Raw genomic sequence first — 20171 nt, 5'->3', positions numbered from 1 at the left:
TATAATTTTATGCTGAAGATTTTTTACAATTGGGCTATTCAGTAAAAAACCAATATTTGCAGCCTTCCATGTGACATAAAGACAAAGGAACAGAAGGAAAGTTGTGAATTATGGCTGTTTAGTAGATTGACCAATGTGCCAGAGGAGGTCAACTTCTTGAGGAAATAGTTTTCTCTGGTACTCAGATTCATTCCATATTAATCCACAAAGGGAAATTTTCATTTTTTTTTTTTAAACTCAAGTTTTATGCTGGAGTCACTAGCATACCTTCTACTTTGCATTGGATTTTCCCAACCAATTCATCATGTTAAAAAAAAATTGGTAGAGCTGAAAGGGAAAAAAATGTGGTAGATTAAACCCCATCGATTTAATGCCTTCGTAAGTGTTTTATGCCTTTTCAGGAACAGGACAGGAGGAGGGAGATGTTCAAAAAAACCACCCCATTTCTTTTTTCCTAAATATTAATTATGTCCTTCCCAGTCTCCTCTTAAGAGGAGACAGATATTTGATACGCCCCAGAATGGAAGCAAGTTCCTGACATGGTGATATGGTTTTCCCAAATGAGCATTTGAAAGGGGCCTCTCAGGGAAGAACCCATATCTAATTAAGGATATTTGGGAGACCCCTCATCTAAATCCCCTCTATCTCGCCTCTATCATTGCAGATCCTGATTGGGTTGTAGAAGCTTATCCTTGGACATTATTGGGTTTTTAAGAATTAAGATGTGGAGGTTTATTTTTTACTTCCTGCACTCTCTTTGGATTTATCCTATTTTAATATTCTATGCCCCCTTCAGCTTCCCTACTGAGCCTTAGACATACTGAGGAAGTATGACTGTCAGGAATATTAAAAGGTCTAAGTAGAGAAACTGAAAGGGACATCCGCAGGCATCCCAGAATTTACACTAAACGCACAATGAAGCAGAATTATTGGCGTTTCAGCAATATTCTATAGATACTCATGCATGATCAGTAGACACATTTTGAGTCAAGGTGATAGAGTGGAGATAAATTATTCATGATCTTCATCACAAACACCCAGAAATCGTCAAAGCCTCGGTCTGCTAGAACCTCTTATTTTATTTTATTTTATTTTATTTATTTATGCCTGTGAGTCGACTGCTTGGGCTGCAACTGACAATACTACCACTACCACACGTTTCCTCCAGCCACAGGCCACCAGAAGGTTAGCACAATAGATGGTTTCACATACAGGCAGCTGGCACTGTAGTGGCAGAAGTAGGGGGACTTACATTCACCCTCACTATGGGTAGCACTCATCCAAAGCAGATGTGAAACAACTTGTGGAAGGGCAGAAAGAGAGGAACGGGAAACTTTTTTGATATGAGAAGCAGCACCAGAGGAGGACTTCAAAGAGGAAAAGGAAGGGAATGGACCAGAGAGAAGAAGAGAGGTTAGAGGTTCTGAAGCTACATTCACTGACACTTGTAATATGCTTTGGGATTCTTGGATGGAAGACAGAATAGAAATAAAAAAATATTATTTATATATTACTTTACATAGTGTACAGTCAATCCACATAATTGTCTGTCAGGATTTAATGGAGTGACTGGATGAATAATTTCAGAACCACTCACAACATCTGGAGTTTTGAAAGCTTAAGATAATAAGGCAATTTTAAATATCTTTAAGGGTCAGGAAACAATTCTGTCCTCTTCCCTTTCAGTCCTGCAGTGCACACCATTCCATAGCTTGGTGAAATATGGTGGATTTCACCTTCCTCTGAAACATCAAGAACTAACCACTTCTGGGGACAGAGAGTTAGACTATATGACTCAAAGTTCTGATCTAGAATGGCCAACCCTATGTTGTGAACATAGATGGCACATTCAGCAAAATTCAGTGTCAGTGGTACTCAGTGTACTAATTATTTCAGGCTGTTCCATTAATATCTGTGGCATGCGTACTGAACACAACGTCTTACATATCAGAGATGTGCAGCAGCAATTAAACAGTTAAAGTTCCCTCCAGAAAATGAATGAGCATGGCTAACTTGCCAGATCATTTCTAAGCAAACTTGATTAACCAGGTGGTGTTTTTGAAAGGATGTGCAATTTAAGTTAAAAGGGGTATTTGTTCTATTTCCTTATAAATAAACTGGGTTAAAGTAGTAGTAACCTTAACACATGTTATTTCCTGTGGAATTAATGACTAGCTGATGTTAATGGGCCTCTGCTTCACCTCAAGCCATCAGTTCTCTCCACTAGTTATTAATTCCCCAGGAAATGACTTGTGCCTCAATCGTTATTTCTTAAGTATTGTAGGACTGTTATCATTGTCAAGGTTATTACAGTGTTTTTGTTTTGTTTATTTGCTTTTTAACAACCGCTGACGTTTCATTTTTTTTTTCTTCTAAAATTTTGATGTTGCAGAAAGTTAAAGATAGCCTGGGGAGATTCTCAGGTCAGATTGAGGTTATTCGCAGCAAGAAGACATCAGCTTTGCAAAGTGCCACACCTGGGGAAGCTGCAAAGATACAGGAAAAGCTGACTCAGCTTAATTTCCAATGGGAAAAAGTTAACAAGATGTACAGGGACCGACAGGCGTAAGTAACTTCTTTATATTGTTATTTATGGTGAAGCTCATTAACATTTGGCTTACTGGTGTGATTGCTCCTGCTTTTGTTATCTAAGCACAGGAACATACATATAATTTTTAAATTTAAATTCAAAGCAATTTTGTAAAATCTAAAAATATTTTGCCCAATTGCCATTTATGTTGCACTTTATATACTGTATATAAATGCCATGTGTGTGCATGGCCATTTGCAGACAACTAAAACTCATATACCCCTCCCCTGAAGATTTTACAGTCTTAAGGCACTGATCAGACAACTTTTCCATCCAAGAAAACCCCTTGTGCTCAGTGAAAACACTATTGATTTCAGGATCTGACCCTATTGTGGGGTATAGTTTTGAAAAAATCCATTCCAGTTTTAGAGATGTTACAGGTTACAGGATTATTCCCCACTTGAAGTCCAAGGAATGAGTCTGAAATTGGTAATAACTCTATGCCCAGAATATAATGTTTTTAAATGCACCCACTGTATATTTGATATTAGACAGCAAGGGAAGTCAATAAACAAAGGTATGGGAAAAGGTAGTGGAGCAATAATACAGTGGTGATCAATCATGAGATCTATTTATTTAAGTACATATATTTTTATTTTGTTTGGAATGTGGGTTGAAGTGGAAATCAGGTTATGATGGGGAAAGTAGCCAAACCCGCCTTACTGATTAAAGTCTTGTTTGTGCTAGTAATATAGCATATGTCTAGCAATCCAGTAATTCATTTTATGCCCCATATACAAATCTATATTTAAAGCTTTTGGCATCCTTTACTAAAATGTCTAGGTTCCTGTAAGTCTTCCTTAAAATGTACAATTGGATGAGATACCAGATGTCATTGGAGATGTACCAAAACTATGCACAAATGTCTCTGCCACTTGGGATATATCAAGTACTTGAGTAGCAGGTGTACTTTAAAGCTAGCAATTAAGTTTACCTTAATTAAAAGCTTGTAGCTTCAGAGTTCAAAACTTTTACTGCGTTACCACAGAATAGTACATGGTGATTCTTTCGAGACCCATTGGAAGTATTCGTATGAGTGTTTGCAGGACTGGACCTTATGTCGTGGATTTATATCAAGATAATACTGTCAAAATACTGTTTAGTCCTAGTCTTTAGAAATTCTTCTTGATAAATTACTGCAACTGTTCCCATCTACCCCAGAACAAGGAGTTTGAAGTTTGCTGTAATGTCACTTTCCTCCTAATTTCATTTTTAGATGTGCTGATACAGTGTCCCGTCAGGTAGTCATCAGCATATTATACTATCTGAAGAAGTGCATAAAGTGTTTCCAAAACACTTACTGGGGGAAGAGGAGGAGAATCTCATTTATACTAAAAATCTCATTTATAATTCAGAACTATTACTATCATATAAATGGATTAAGGGGGTGAACCCATGGGAGCAGTGAGAAAGAGGAAAAAATGCTTTACTGTACTGAGGACTAACTCTTTAGTTTGCCCTACCAGCCAAACCTAAGTAAACTAACTGGAATATGGTGTTTATTAAAAATGAATTGACAGTGGCAGGCATAATTTAGATTGTGTAGAGGTGTACTTCTTGATAGCCATCCAGTAACCAATTTTTGTTTTGGTTTATGCTTTGTTTTGGAGGATAAGCCAAGGAGGAAAATCAGGGAGAGTTGTAGTGGAAAGAATAATTCACTAATCCTTGTGATGTCATTGCTGTTTGGCTTCATCCTCTAAAGTGTAAATTCGAGAGACAGATGTATAATCTGGGAAGGTTTCCAGGGTGTATGTTTGGTGCTTTTTGTTGTTGTTTTTGTTTTGTTTTTTAAATAAGATAATTCAGCACTGGCTGCACTAACTAGGATTCTTCTGTTTGTCACAATGCCATTTGCAGCAGTGAAGATGAGGTATAAGTGCAGACTGGATGGTGAAAGCAGCTCAGGTAGCGAGTAACACTGTTTTTTCAAAGCTCAGCTTCAGCCAAATTCTGATATTCCACACTAATAAAATGAATGTTCAGTACCTTTTTGAGTGTCCCTCCCCACCCCGTATACAGTGGTGGATTAGCCTGGCTAATTGGGGGCCCCTGGAAAAATGGGTGCCTGCCAGCCAACCCGGCACTCCTGTTGGGGAATGTAGTTGGGGCGTAGGGACTTGTGCCACTCCGCCAGTCCTCTCGGTGCTTCTGCTGCGGTCTGGGGTTAGGACACCCATCCGCCCTGACCTTTCTCCCCGGCAGGAGTGCCAGGACGGGAGAGTCGGGCAAGTGCCCATGGCAGGAGCATGGGCGGGTGCAGGGGGACTGCAGGCAGAAAGGGTGAAGAGGGGCCCCACGAAACCATAATCTGCCTCTGCCTGTATAAATATTCTTGCATTGCTCTGCATGGGCTCATATAAATATTCTTGCATTGTTCCATCGTGAGGGAATAGCGTCTAAGGGTGAAAGCTGGGGATTGGAAGTCAACTCCTCCAATATTTTATTCCTAGCACTGTCGTCATTTCCTCTGTGCCTCAATTTAACCATATGTAAGATCTACTGTAATAATATTTAGCTCCACTGAGGGCTGTTTTCAGATTATATATATTAACATCTGCAAAGTGTTTTGCGATCATGAGATGAAGGGCAAAGTATGATTATTTATTATTATTTTCCAACTGCAGTTTACTTAGTTCTGTCCTATTTTGGTATGATTGACTATGATTATAACCTGTGATCAGTTCAACTGCTTTCTGGAATTGCACGGTTTTTTAAAAATCTTTTGCTTGCTGTGTTAGTTTCAACTTTCTTTTTTAAATCTGATTTTTTTTTTCAGAACACGTATTTTGTGAGGTGGATTTAGGGCTGCACAAAAATGCTGGGGAGGATATGACCTTTAGCATTTTGCTTCTACCTATCTGTGTATATAAGGGGTAAAAGTATCATCACAATTATACCCATGAGACTTGTAGCCAACACACATTCTTAATGCTGAAGTCTTAGGACAGCTTTAAAAGTATTATTGAAGAAATATCTTCTTTTGCTTTCGAATTCAATTGATTGGTGGGTGGATGTGCAAATGAAAAGGTGCAGATTCTGGGCTTGAAAGGTGGCTGCAACAAGCTAATACACACATCCCTGAGTAACTCATGTTCCTGAATTTTAGAAAGTCATGGAGTTTTAGTGAAACAGATGTTTCCACTTCTACAAGTGGAGACTAAAATAATGTTATTCCAGTAGGTGGAGGTGAGGTGAGAACAATATCTATTACAGTGATCTTGTAGTTCTTAACACACATCCTGCTCCAGATCCCATAGAAGTCAATGGAAAGATTCCTACTGACTTCAGTGAGCTTTGGATTTGGCGAATATATATAGTTTCTTGTTGTTCCCATATCCTCTGTCATATTTTAAGTTCCATTTTGTTGAAATTTCCTACTTGAACTCATGTTTTGGGCAATATTTTTTTTTCCTTTCTGAAATATGGCTTGTATTTTCATGACAGAAATTGAGGAAAATGCTCACCAAGCATAGGTGCTGGAACTAGGGGTGCTGCCTCACCCCCTGACTTGAAGTGGTTTCTGTTACATACAGGGTTTGCAGTTTGGTTCAATGGCTCTCAGCACTCCCACTGTAAAAATTGTTCCAGAGCCCCTGTCACCAAATGCCACTCAGTATATTTTCAGTATCCTGTTTAGAATGAAGGGAAGCTGCTTTATGCAGTGTACCTTTTATTGGACGTACTAGCTTAACACTACTGTTGTAGGGGTCACACCAGCTACTAAGCTCTTGTTTCAACTCTTGTAGTAGGCTGCCATATTTAACTGACAGAGTTTCATGCTTCCCAAAACTCCTTGCTTTGCAGGTACAGCTGGGTAGGTCTGACAAACTGGAAAATTGCCCAGTCTGATGTGTTAGATAGTTAATCATTTTACTTACTAATCAGCTTTCTTCCCCTCAGTATCATAGTTGCATTGCAGAATTTTCCAAGGCACCCATAATTGAGTATCTGGGCACACATTTTATATTTTAGATCAGTTTGCTCCTCCAAAATTTCCCCCAAAATAGAGAAATTATACACCACAACTCCCACCACTACATCACACCTTAGCAGCTGTATTAAACCTTCGGAGAGAATCAAAAATGGGGCATACGTTACCTGGCAACGGACTATCAAAAGCAGGTTTTAGAATTCTACATCGTTTAAACGGCTTGAACAAGGAAAGTGGCTGCATTCAGAAGCTTCCAGCAATAAACACTGGTGGCAGGCCACTAAAAACATCTTGCACTTATTTCTCACAAGCTGCATGCTGAGGACATTCATCCTAGCACAGTTACCTTAACACTGATCCAGTGATTACTTTTATTTTTTAAAATGTTTAATGTGTTGGAGAATTTTGTAGATTTCAATATCTAAATATATACACATCATATAATTACTATGTCATAGAATATTTTAGTAATGCACTTATAATTGTTTCTCGACAATCGTTCTGTAGGTAGATTAATAGGAAAATATTATTTATTTTTAGTGAAATTTGTGTGTACATATTTATTGTGAGACTAAGTTAGGGGGACTGTGATGATATATGCATTTCTTTATACTTGGATAAGAGTAATAGGTTTGCTAATTGAGTGGACAATGTAAGATTGTTTATGTCCTTAATTTACTTTACTTGCTTTCACCTTACTGTAATTGATGTGATAGGCAATAACACTGTTGTCACTATGCAACTGTATCTGGTTTTTGAAACAAATTGTTTGTGTTTGAAATTTCAGGGTTTTTTTTCCTTTTTACATGTGTACATCTTTTTCTTCTTGTTTTCTTTCCCCTTTACCCCATTGAGTGCTGATAAATGAAGAAGCAGTTATTTTTAAAATTTTTATGGTATAGATAGTGAATCTGATCCTTAAATTAAAGGTGTGAGCAGAACTGGCCAAACTAAGGCCCACATACTGCAAACAGGTGTGCTAATTGAAGGTCATTCATGCTCCAGGGAAACTGCAGGAGCCTCAGGCTATGTACACAGTAGCTTATGTTGGTATAAATTATGTCATTCAGGGGTGTGAATAAGACACCCCCTGAGTGACAAGTTATAGTGACCTAAGTGCTGGTGTAGACAGCGCTGTTGGCAGGAGAGCTTCTCTTGCTGACATGGCTACTGCCGCTTGTGAGGGCTGGAGAAATGAAGTCGAAGGGAGAGCTCTCTCCCATCATCTTAGACCATCTGCACTAGCAGCGCTACAGCGACGCAGCTGCACTGCTGTAAATTCTGTAGTGTAGCCCTAGTAGGTCTCTCAAGGAAACACTGCATAGATGGAGTCTATACTAGGACATCTGTTTGTAGTGTTGGGGCTAATAATGGCTCCTACTGAATCCTGCCTCATTCCAAGCACACCTGCGAAGATCTGTATTTAGTCAAGAATACATCTTCATCACGACCCTGATAAAATCAAATTAAGCATCAGACCAAGAGAAGAATGTAGTTCTCTTGGTTCTACAGCTAGCCTCTAACCTAGCTAGCCTCGTAGCTAAGTCACTGAAATGGTGTTTCTTAGTTACCACATCAGAAAAATGTAACTAGTAATTCTTTGCAATTAAACACTGCATTTTAATATCAAGGCATTCTACATAGGGAGTGTGACGGAGTTTATGTATCCCACATTGGAACTGAAGGGTTTAAGAAGCAACTCTGGGCCCAGGTGACCCTCCCCAGCCACACCTGCAGAGCATGCTCCTGATGGAGGTGGTGCTAAAAGGGAGCCAGACAGATCAGAAGTGGTCTGACAGGTTAGGGAGAGAGTCCTACCCTGAGAGCTCCTGAAGAAAGGTGCTGCAGAAGCCTTCTCCCAAACAGAGAGCCTGCCAGAATAACAGAAGGGTCAGTTATTCTCATTTCTTTTATAAGACCCTGTTTTCAGTTGCTTAAAACTTTTCCAGATTTTAACTGTTCAGGCTGAAATTTTCCATGCTGTGTGTCAGCCTAAAGATGAAAGTTTTTGGAAAAACTCAGCCAAATTGATTAAGCCATTTTTAAGAACAAGGGTTGGGGGAAATGGTTTTTTGCCCATGTTAAAAAAATCTTGAGGCCTTTTCTTTCAAATGCTATAGTGTCCCCTTGCTTCAGAGAAGTGATTTACATTTTGCAGGGGCTGGACTTTGCATCATGGGATGTGCCTTTTGCCATCCACTTATAAGTCTGACCAAATTTAGCTGTTATAATCATTTGAAAAGAATGGCTGTTTGCCCATGTTCAGTAGAGACTTGCTAGAGCTTAAATCTTCAAAATTATCAAAAATCTCCAAAGATTCCATCCTCATGGAGCATGGTCAAGCCTTTCACAGCTCCAGTGTGTGACAGCACTGCACATGAACATCCCCACAGAGTAACTGAGTGTGCTTTCTCCAGTCCAGGGTCACAGCCAGCCTTTCCTTGTAGAGCCTGTTCCTGGCTGCTCTGGGTCAGTCCTGGAACTGAGAGAAGTGAGCCTGTCTCTCAGGTCCTTTCTGTCACACACTTCTTGCACCCAGGCAGTGTGCAGGGGGAAGCCATCTGAGTCAAAATGGAGAGGGGACAAGAGATGGGCTTGTGGCATTGCAAGGGAGGGCTGGGGGAGTAACATAAGAACAGCCATACTGGGTCAGACCAATGACCCATGTAGCCCAGTATTCTGTCTTTCAACAGTGGCCAGTGCCAGATGCTTCAGAGGGAATGAAAAGAACAGGGCAACTATTGAGTGATCCATCCCCTGTTATCCACTACTAACTTCTGACCGTTATAGGCTTAGGAACACCCAGATCATGGGCATGCATCCCTGACCACCTTGGCCATCAGCCATCAAAGGACCTCTCCTCATGAACTTCTTAAATTCTTTTTTAACCCTGTTATAGTTTTGGCATTCGCAATTCTATAATGATAAGCACCATAGAAAAGCCTAAGAGGAAGTTAATATTTCTGTCTTCAGAGCAGGGTTTGAATAGTTATGGTAAATAAGGCCTGGGGCCACACATTAAGGAATGAGGAGAAGACAAAATATTGAATAGCTGCTCGGTAAATGAATACTATCCCTTCTATACACTGACTGAGGCAGGGTCCTGTGGAAAAAATAGTTTGAGACCGTGTAATTAAAGACTGTATCAAAATCCATACACAAGGGGACCAAATTATGATTACATAGGCAGCCATATTCCTGCATTTCCTAACTCTTGAGTGCTTGACTTTGCAACTTTAATAATCTTCTTTTAACATAGTTTGTATCTAATATGTAGTAACGAGGACATGGTAATGAACTGACAGCCAATCAGAATTTGGGGCACTGATGTAATATGCTCTCTCTCTAATCTACCCTTTTCAGAAGAGGTGGGCAGAAGCTTCTAAATGGTCTTGAAGGGTACATGTGACAGGGTGCTAAGCAGAAAACTGCTTAGCCAACCTTCTGTCACTCCAGCTCCAATTAAGGGAGGTGAATTGGAGCTGGGTAGATCACCTGACCCTGATTGGGGAAGCTGGAACAACTGCTGCCTCATCAGGCTGGGGCTGGATAAGAGCCCCAGAGGAAGGAAGTCAGGGGAGGAGCTGCAGTAGAGGAAAGGCAGTGAGGGGAAGCAGAGAGAGAGAGAGAGAGCGAGCGAGAGCGAGCTTACCCCCTCTCTCCTGCCGGTGGACTGTAAGAAGGGGACTACGTGTATGGTGGAAAGGTGGTAGGAGTACAGCATGTAAATAAAACACCAGGTGAGCACTGCAACAAAAGGTCTCTGTGTGACTTTCTCAGCCCAGCGGGGGCAGGAGCAGGAGGGCCCAGCAGGGACTCTATTACAGTACAGCATATAGCCATCAAGGTGACAAAGGGCTGGATAACCATGTGGGGTCTGCCTCTCAAAGGCAATTATGCAGTTTCTTGGCTAGCTGAAGATGAAATAGGCTTTGGCTGGCTGCTACTGCTGTCTTTGGATTCAGAAGCAGCAGTCAGTTTGAGATTGCACCCTGAGATTGCAAGCCACTTTGAGAATAGCTAAGCAGATGCTCTTACCCGAGGGAGCAGCCATAACCTTCGCCAGTTCCTCAAATGCTTACTCCTGCCAACAATCATCATGTCCATTTTAATTGGGTTGAGCCTAAGCCAGCTGGCTTTCGTCCTGGTCTGTGTCTTTGGCAAAGTGGAGAAGAAAAGGAAAGCAGTTCTGATTGGGTTTGATGAACAGGCAATATAGAACAGAATATTGGTATATAGATTAAACAGTGTAGCCACAAAGCGTCACCCAGTGACTTCACACATGCTGAATAGCACTGGGGCAGGGCTGAAATCCGTGGGATTTCACAACTGAGAGCTTTGGAGGAGTAAAAAAGCAAATGTTCCAAACAACGCCTTTGGATCTCTCAGGAAGGAAGGAGGGGAGCTACTTTAAAATGATTCCATCCTGCCCCCAGCCAAGTCCTGCAATCAAGCCAGCAGCACCTTCTGATCAGGATGTTGAATGTTGCTATTAGTGCTAGTAGTATCAATATGCATATCTGGATTCCTTCCTGGATTACAGGACCACATAACCACGTCATGGACGGTTTGTGTTTTACTGATGACTGACTTTGCATTAAGCATTGTGAGCTGAAGTTTGGGGCCTGTGTCTGCTCTTATTGAGAGAGGTAGGGTTAACAGATAGCAAGTGTGAAAAATCGGGATGGGGGTGGGGTAACAGGTGCCTATATAAGACAAAGCCCTGAATATTTAGACTGTCCCTATAAAATCGGGACATCTGGTCACTCTAGATCTCAGGTGCCACTAAAGGAACAGATACTGAGAACCTGTCACATTGGCCATATCCAGGAGCCCTTCTCTTGCCTTCGCTCCACATTCTGGTCCTAACAAACAGAAATTAAGTGACTTGCCAAACTCGCATTAGATACCTTTAGCAGAGTCGGTATTTGAACCTAGATATCTTGAGTTCCCAGTCCAATGCCTTAACCACAAGACCATCGTCTCTCCTGTTTTATATTGGGACTTTGACATTTGAATTGGTGTTCCCCTCTAAGGGATTATTTTTACTCGTGCCCTACAACACGTGCAGCACAGTGCAGAGGCTAGTCACAAACCCAATCCTTGCACTTGTTCTGGTAAGGGCAGGGAGGTGTGAATGAGAGGTAGGAGTCATAGACTATAAAATAGTTGTAGTATGGGCTCTTCCTTCAGATCACAGTTCCTCCAGAAGCACGCACTGAAGTGGTGCCCCTCTGTACTCCTATTGCAACAGGGATAGGTCTTACAGGCATAAGGTAACCTTGCCCTAAATATGACTGGGAAGTGTATCCACAAAATTAAGTTTTTGACTATAAATAATATTTCTGCATATATTTGTGGGTAATCTCACATTTGAAAACAAATGTTGAGTATTTTTTTCCTAACTTTGTTTTCACACCTCCAGAAAAAATTCAAACAATTCACATTTCTCACAATGTAGTTTCAGATGTGTGTCCGTAATCACAACATAGCTATGATGCAGGTTTTGCATTATTCAGGGCCAGGAGAGTATATGTTCTAGAAGTTAATTTAACTCTGCTTACTCCAGCTGAGAGATTTGTTGTTGGCTGGAATTAAAATGAGACTTAGAGCCTCCATATATAATACCCATTGGTCCTTTGTGATTTTGCTTTGTCTCTACAGGAGTTTTTAGTTTTTATATCAGCTTATTTTAATAAAGACGGTGGCAGAGAAAAAGAAAATAGATTGTTAGTGATTTTGACAATATTTCAGTGCCACTGGATGGAGCAGCAGACCAGGTGGGAGCATACTCCTCTGACTTAACTTTGAATTACCTTTCTCCTCCGCAACCCCTTTTATTCCCCAGAATCAGTAAAAATAAGACTCAGACAAATACCTGTGATCAACTTTCTACCTCTCTCTCTCACACACACTCATGGCATCCCTTTTTTGTTAGATTTCAGATTAGTTAGATGAGCATTAGTCTAATTGGTAGCCTATGACTTTGTGGAAGATAAGTCTATACTGAGAGAGACAGAAAAGATTTCAAATAGGTGTCTGAATAAGTGATATAGAACCATAGAAATGTAGAGCTGGAAGGCATCTTGAGAACTCAAGTCCAGCCCCTTGTGCTGTGGCAGGATCAAGTAAACCTAAACCACCCCTAACAGGTTCAACTTGTTCAAAAGCTTCCAAAGATGGGGATTCCATAATCTTCCTTGAAAGCCTGTTAACATAAGAACGTAAGAATGGCCCTACTGGGTCAGAACAAAGCTCCATCCAGCCCAGCATCCTGTCTGCCGACAGTGGCCAATGCCAGGTGCCCCAGAGGGAGTGAACCTAACAGGCAATGATCAAATGATCTCTCTCCTGCCATCCATTTCCACCCTCTGACAAACAGAGGCTAGGGACACCATTACTTACCCATCCTGGCTAATAGCCATTAATGGACTTAACCTCCATGAATTTATCCAGTTCTTTTTTAAATGCTGTTATAGTCCTAGCCTTCACAACCTCCTGAGGCAAGGAGTTCCACAGGTTGATTATACACTGTGTGAAGAAGAACTTCCTTTTATTTGTTTTAAACCTTCTGCCCATTAATTTCATTTGGTGGCCCCTAGTTCTTATATTATGGGAACAAGTAAATAACTTTTCCTTATTCACTTTCTCCACACCACTCATGTTTTTATATACCTCTATCATATCCCCCCTTAGTCTCCTCTTTTCCAAGCTGAAAAGTCCTAGTCTCTTTAATCTCTCCTCATATGGTACCTGTTCCAAACCCCTAATCATTTTAGTTGCCCTTTTCTGAACCTTTTCTAATGCCAGTATATCTTTTGAGATGAGGAGACCACATCTGTATGCAGTATTCAAGATGTGGGTGTACTATGGATTTATATAAGGGCAATAAGATATTCGCTGTCTTATTCTCGATCCCTTTTTTAATGATTTTGAACATCCTGTTTGCTTTTTTGACTGCCTCTGCACTCTGCGTGGACGTCTTTAGAGAACTATCCATGATGACTCCAAGATCTCTTTCCTGATTAGTTGTAGCTAAATTAGCCCCAATCATATTGTATGTATAGTTGGGGTTATTTTTTCCAATATGCATTACTTTACATTTATCCACATTACATTTCATTTGCCATTTTGTTGCCCAATCACTTAGTTTTGTGAGATCTTGTTGAAGTTCTTCACAGTCTGCTTTGGTCTTAACTATCTTGAGCAGTTTAGTATTGTCTGCAAACTTTGCCACTTCAATGTTTACCCCTTTCTACAGATCATGTATGAATAAGTTTAATAGGTTTGGTTCTAGGACTGACCCTTGGGGAATAACACGTGTTACTTCTCTACAGTCTGAAAATTTACCATTTATTCCAGAGCTTAACTACCATTATAGTTTGTGGTACAATATTAAACTCAGATCCTTTTCAGCAGTACTATCAACTAGCCAGTTATTCCCCATTTTGTAGTTGTGGATTTGATTTTTCTTTCCTAAATAAAGTACTTTGAACTTTATTGAATTTCATCTTGTTGAGTTCAGACCATTTCTCCAATTTGTTAAGGTTATTTTGAATTTTAAACCTGTCCTCCAAAGTCCTTGCAACCCCTTCCAGGTTGGTGTCATCTGCTAGTTTTATAAGCATACTCTCTACTCCATTATCCAAGTAATTAATGAAAATATTGAATAGTATCGGACCCAGGACTAACCCCTGCAGGACTTCAGTAGGTAGGCCCTCCCAAATTGACAGCAAACCATTGATAGCTACTCTTTGAGTATGGTCTGTCAACTAGTTGTGCACCCAACTTATAGTAAATTAATCTAGACCACATTTCCCTAGTTTGCGTATGAGAATGTCATGTGGAACAGTGTCAAAAGCCATAGTATAATCAAAGTATATCATGTCTACCACTTTCCCCCATCCACTAGGTCAATAATCCTATCAAAAGAAGGAAATGAAGTTAATTTGGCATGATTTGTTCTTAATCCATGCTGACTATTCCTTATAACTGTATTATCCTCCAGGTGTTTACAAATTGATTGTTTGATAATTTGCTCGAGTATCGTTCCAGGTATTGAAGTTAGAGTGAATAGTCTATAATTCCCTCAGTTCTCTTTGTTCCCCTTTTTAAAGATATGTGCTATGCCCTTCTCCACTCTTGTATATTCACCTCACCTTTTAAAGTCAAATATAAAGCAGTTTTTACAGTGTTGGACTGCCACAGCTTCTTGACAGTCTTGTCTGTTTGTTTTTCTTAATAATAGACTTCTTCATTGCAGCATTGCCCCTTCTTATAGCCATTGGAATTCATTTTGGACTATCTGAATTGTAAATAAACACTAAAGTGATGATGTGAATAGCCTCTGAGATGAGAATTTTTCAAGTATTGTGGAAGGGATTGATAAAGCTAATAGAACACTTTTTAGAGAGACACTCTATCCTTTATCTACTGACTGTTCCCTATCTGGCATGCTCCATGCTGTATGACAACACTGAGTATATATTGCACTTTGATTTTTGTGAAAAATTCAATAAAAAGTTAATTACAATGAAACTAAGAATAAATGGGTAATTTGAGCAGAACTATTTCGCACAAAGGGTAACAAACATACAAAATAAGCTACCACAATAGGCAATTAAATTGTAAATGTGTTTGTGACACCTACAGTGGATTGATTTCTGAAGGCAAGGATTAAAGAAGGTGGTGAATGAGGAACGTGGGATTAAGGTGAACAGAAAAGGGCAGAGGTATGGGATCCTAAGGCCTTTTCCTTGCATTAAAATTACTTAAGTTCTTTAGGGGGAAACAAAAAAAGAAGAAAAGAAACTTTTAATCAGAAAACACAACTCTTTGTGCTAAATCCTGTACTTTAAACGTGTACTGTAGCCTGGAGTATTTGAATTTCTTGCAGCATTTGGTAAAAAATGAGCTGCTGGTGTACAAGTCTCTCTCTTCCTGCTCCCCAACATTTACAGTGTAACCTAAAAATTAATTAGGTTTTATCACTAATCAGATTTCTATTCTGTTTTGTTCTGGTTCTCATTCCCTTCTATATACGTTGTTATACCTTGCCCATCACCAAACTATCTGAGACTGTAGTGCATTAAGTGATGTGACTACACATCTGTCACATATCGTTTGTTCTCTCGTCCTTTTCCTGGGAGGAGATGTATGTACAGTAGAGTTTCATTGTTTTTTTTTTTTAAATATAAACATACCTGTTGCTATGTGATTGTTAGAGAAGGCAAGGTCAAAGAAATGCGTCTTGCACTTGGAGCGGAAGGTGATGAGGTTTTTGATGGCCCTTACTTCCTTGGGGGATTTCATTCCACATTCTCGGACTGTCCCTAGACAAAGTTCTGTCTACTGCATAGATGAGATTTATTGTGAGGCTATGCCTATGCTACAGGTGCTACAGTATCGCTTTCTAAGGTGATGGAAGGGATTTTTTCCATCATTGTAGTTAATCCACCCGTTCATCAATATAGCAGTGTCTACACTGGAGTTTAGGTCAGCTGAATTGCTTCACTCAGATGTGTGAATTTTTCACACCCCCAAGGGATGTATCTAGGTGAGCCTAAATTTTAAGTATAAACCTGGTCTTAACGTAGAGGGTGCCATTGTGCCATGGGAGTGCAATTGTTGACCACAGTCTCTGTCACGGAGCTTTAGATGATCTTTTAGATATCCTGGACCCACTTTGATGATAAGGACAAAGATCTTGAACTTGGTTTAAAATTCTAAGGGAAGCCAGTGTAGGGAGCAGAGAACAGATTTGATGTGCTCACAGTAGCCTGCGTTACTGAGGAGATGCACTGTACACTAGTTGGAGTTTTCTGAGTGATTAAGACTTCATGTCCAATATATTGTATGATTGTAGTCCAGTCAAGAGAGGACGAAAACATAAATAACTGAGGCCCGATCTTTGTCCACCACAATGGCATGGAGTCGTCTAGCCTACTGAAGATGGTAGAAATGGATGCTGCTATGTGAGAGCTCAGTGTCAATGAGGAATACAAGAGACCTTGTAGACTACAGACTAAATTGATCAGTTATAGATGTGCTTGTGTGTTCAATCAAAGGAGACTGCAACATGGCTGCAAACTCTTTTAAATACTTTCCTCTGCTCATCAGCTCTGTCTTGCTCAAATGTAGCACCAGCCAACTGTTCTTCATCCATGAGCTGATTTCATCCCACAACTGAACCATCTTGATGATATAGGTATGCTGCCTTCATCACCATAGTATTTTCCAATAGTGCTATGAAGCAATATGACTATCTGTTATGTATGATTCTTTCTTTCCCTTTCATCTTCCCAGGGAAAATTGTGTGGAATTTTTAATTACATATTGTATGTACACTGTGCTATATGTTCACATTAGTGTGCAAAGAAATGTGCCTTGCACTTGGAGTGGCAGATGATGAGGTTTGTGGTAGTTCCTAGGTTCAGTAGAAGTTCATTCCACTGCTTTGGCCTGACCTCTGAGAAAGCTGCCTCATGCTCCCTTGTGTTGGATTGTACCTGAGGAGCATAGCTGTCAGCTGTCGTCTTCATTCTGAAGATTTAAGTGACCATTGAGCACCTTGAATTTGACATGGCGATTTATGGGAAGCCAGTATAGAGAGAGGTTTTGTACAACACAAACTAGTAGCTATTCAGTTTTAAATCCCAATTTATTTCCTAACAAAGGTCTGTTTTTGGGGTGGTAGAGCTCTGGGGAAGTGGATAAATATTTCTTCTTTTAACCTCCTGTTATTCAGGACTTAATGGACTTAGTTCACAAATTGGCACTTTCTTCTGCACCATAGGGGAATTCACCTTTGGGAGAACACAGGAAGCCTCTGCCAGATGAGGAATATGAGGAGATCCACTGATTTAGCACGTGATTTGGCTGCTCTGGCGATCCCCTCACTAGTGCATCTAACTTTGGTGCTATTTTAGCCTCCTGCTGGCCCCAAGTTGAAAGGTGTTTGAAGCTGCCCCAGCTTCCCTGGCAGACTTTTCACCATCAAGAGACCTGAACGCTCTTTATTTCATCAGAAACCGGAATAATTCTTCCTTAACATTTATTTGGGTAGCACCTAAACCAGTGGTCGGCAACCTTTCAGAAGTGGTGTGCCGAGTCTTCATTTATTCACTCTAATTTAAGGTCTCATGTGCCAGTAATACATTTTAACGTTTTTAGAAGGTCTCTTTTTATAAGTCTATAATATATAACTAAACTATTGTTGTATGTAAAGTAAATAAGGTTTTAAAAATGTTTAAGAAGCTTTATTTAAAATTAAATTAAAATGCAGAGCCCCCCGGACCGGTAGCCAGGACTCGGGCAGTGTGAGTGCCACTGAAAATCAGCTTGCGTGCCTTCGGCACACATGCCATAGGTTGCCTACCCCTGACCTAAACCCTATAACTAGATTGGGCCCCATTGTGCTTGATGCTGTACAAATTTACAATAAGTGACAATCACTATCCCAAAGAGCTTACAGTCTATAAAACTGGGGTGAATTTAACACTTTATAGTTTGCCTCATGGGACCATTAGTATTAGTCATTTAAAATCTATCTTTTCATTAGGCTGGTGTAGAAAATTCAAGAGATTCATGGGATTTCCTGTTTTAAAAAAAACCAAAAACTTGCATATTTCATGCTTCTTCTTTGTGGGGGTACCATGCATTTGATTAGTTAAAAGTAATATTTTGTAATATGAAATAGTGTAATGCTTCTGTAGAATACATTGTTTGCTTTTAGATTAGATTCACAGTATAAGTTATTTCTTAGAATTTATAATTATCTAGAGGATCCAGTTGCTGTTCTGATAAAACAGGGATTAATTCACAGCATGCGGTCTTTAAAATACTGTGCTGTTTAAGATAACTAAAATGGAGCAGATGATTATTTTGCTGTTCTCCTTTTATCACTATACATCGTCACAAAGGAGAGCTGGGCTTGGGAATAACTTCATTAAGACCCCCTGATTTAGTTTCCCACTACTTGCAACAAGACTATGGCACACTATGAGAATATATCACTTCAACTTTGGAAGGGTCATCTGGTTTATGCTTCCTGGACAAATATGTTACATAACTAACTCCTCACTGTGGAACAGTTATGCTATTGCTGCTATACCAATTACATATTCTAGAGTTTATAATACTGGTGTATTTAAAAAGCAGGAGAGCTAATGCAGTTGTTCACTTTGTTGGCTGCTCCACCCAGAAAAATATATATGAAGAGGGTTAGTTCAACTCTCAAGTCTCAGACCTAAAATAACCAAACCATCTGTATCGTGAACTATCAAATTCATGGACATACACATAATCTTCACTTGACAAGATAAGGGAATTTACTGTCAGTGGAGCTTTATGTAAAGAGATCAAGGCCTTCTGTCATAAGAGTGCCTCTTCTAATAAATCTCCTTCAGGATGGCTAAAGATGCCTCTGATGCAGCAATAAGATTTCATTCAGTCTCATCCCTGGATAAAAGAACTCGCTAGGTGTTGGCTAGAATGAATTATGACTTTTTTTGTTGCCGGAGGCACTTTGGCCTCCTGTTAAATATACACCCTAGCCTGGTGGTCTTGAACCTCTATACATTCTAAAAGAGCTTGACAAAAGCGTCTACCTCACTCTAAGCAAACTAAAAAAGGGCCAGTATAGCAATTCTAAATGGACTTTCAGTGATAACTCTTTAGAGCTGGGATTCCTGAAAACCTACAAGTAAGTTCCAACAACGACAATTAGAGCATCTACTTATCTCCAGTAACCACCTGTTCAGGACCATGTTTATTTCTGTGTTTGTACAGCAGCATAACATGCTGGGGTCCCAGGGTGCCATGATAATATACACAATCAATAATAATAGCAACAAAGATTCTTTTCCTGGGAGGGGGGCGGGAGAGCTTTCCTGAGATTGTAATGTGTTGCTCACCATAAATTGTAATGCAATCTCTATTTTTTTTTATCTTTACCCTTATACCAAGACTCTTGTCTATTTAGCAATCTGAAGATCCTCCATACCAAGAAGCAAAAACCATGAGGAGTCCTTGTGGCACCTTAGAGACTAACGAATTTATTTGGGATGGAGTGGGTTATAGCCCACGAAAACTTATGCCCAAATAAATTGTTAGTCTGTAAGGTGCCACAAGGACTCCTTGTTGTTTTTGCTGATACAGACTAACATGGCTACCCCTCATACCAAGAAGGTTGTAGGGGGGATATACATAAGGAGTTTGTTCCCTTGCATTTTGTTCTTAAGTTGTTGCAGCTTTGGTTTTTTAGTTCCAAAGACATTAGGGAGTAACCTAATTACATTTTTATGGGTCCTTTCTCCTCTAGTCAAGGTTCCCATCACCTTGACATCAATAGCAATCTCTTGAAGATCAATTTAAATGGCTTAAAGTAAGTAAATGGAAAATTTTCTCCTTAATAGTATAGGAAAATAATCTTCCTTTTCTATATTTGAACATAGTTGGACATAAATAAGCACCTTCATTATATGTACAGCATTTGAAAAATGCTAACTTTTGTATAGCAATCTTGATTACCACTATTTCATAGTAAGGAACACTGGCCAATTTCCTGTAATTTTAGACTTTGTAGAGGGCCCCTTGTTAACAATTTGTACTATTTTTTTCTTTTTTGCTATTCCAAGGTTTCATATC

The 20171-nt window shown here is 39.8% G+C and overlaps 1 protein-coding gene across 1 annotated transcript in view; it reads left to right on the top strand.

Moving 5' to 3' along the window:
- Nucleotides 1-20171, top strand: part of LOC112112035 (dystrophin) — a 1981667-nt gene that overhangs the window by 978565 nt on the left and 982931 nt on the right. The window contains exon 43 of the mRNA XM_026649948.1: nt 2393-2565. Coding sequence (XP_026505733.1) covers nt 2393-2565 — 173 coding nt within the window. The remainder of the gene's footprint in view (nt 1-2392; nt 2566-20171) is intronic.

The sequence above is a fragment of the Terrapene carolina genome, unplaced genomic scaffold, assembly GCF_002925995.2.
Source record: "Terrapene carolina triunguis isolate 2854851 unplaced genomic scaffold, T_m_triunguis-2.0 Scaffold23, whole genome shotgun sequence".
Lineage (NCBI taxonomy): Eukaryota > Metazoa > Chordata > Testudines > Emydidae > Terrapene > Terrapene triunguis.
This window is presented reverse-complemented; position numbering and strand designations above follow the sequence as displayed.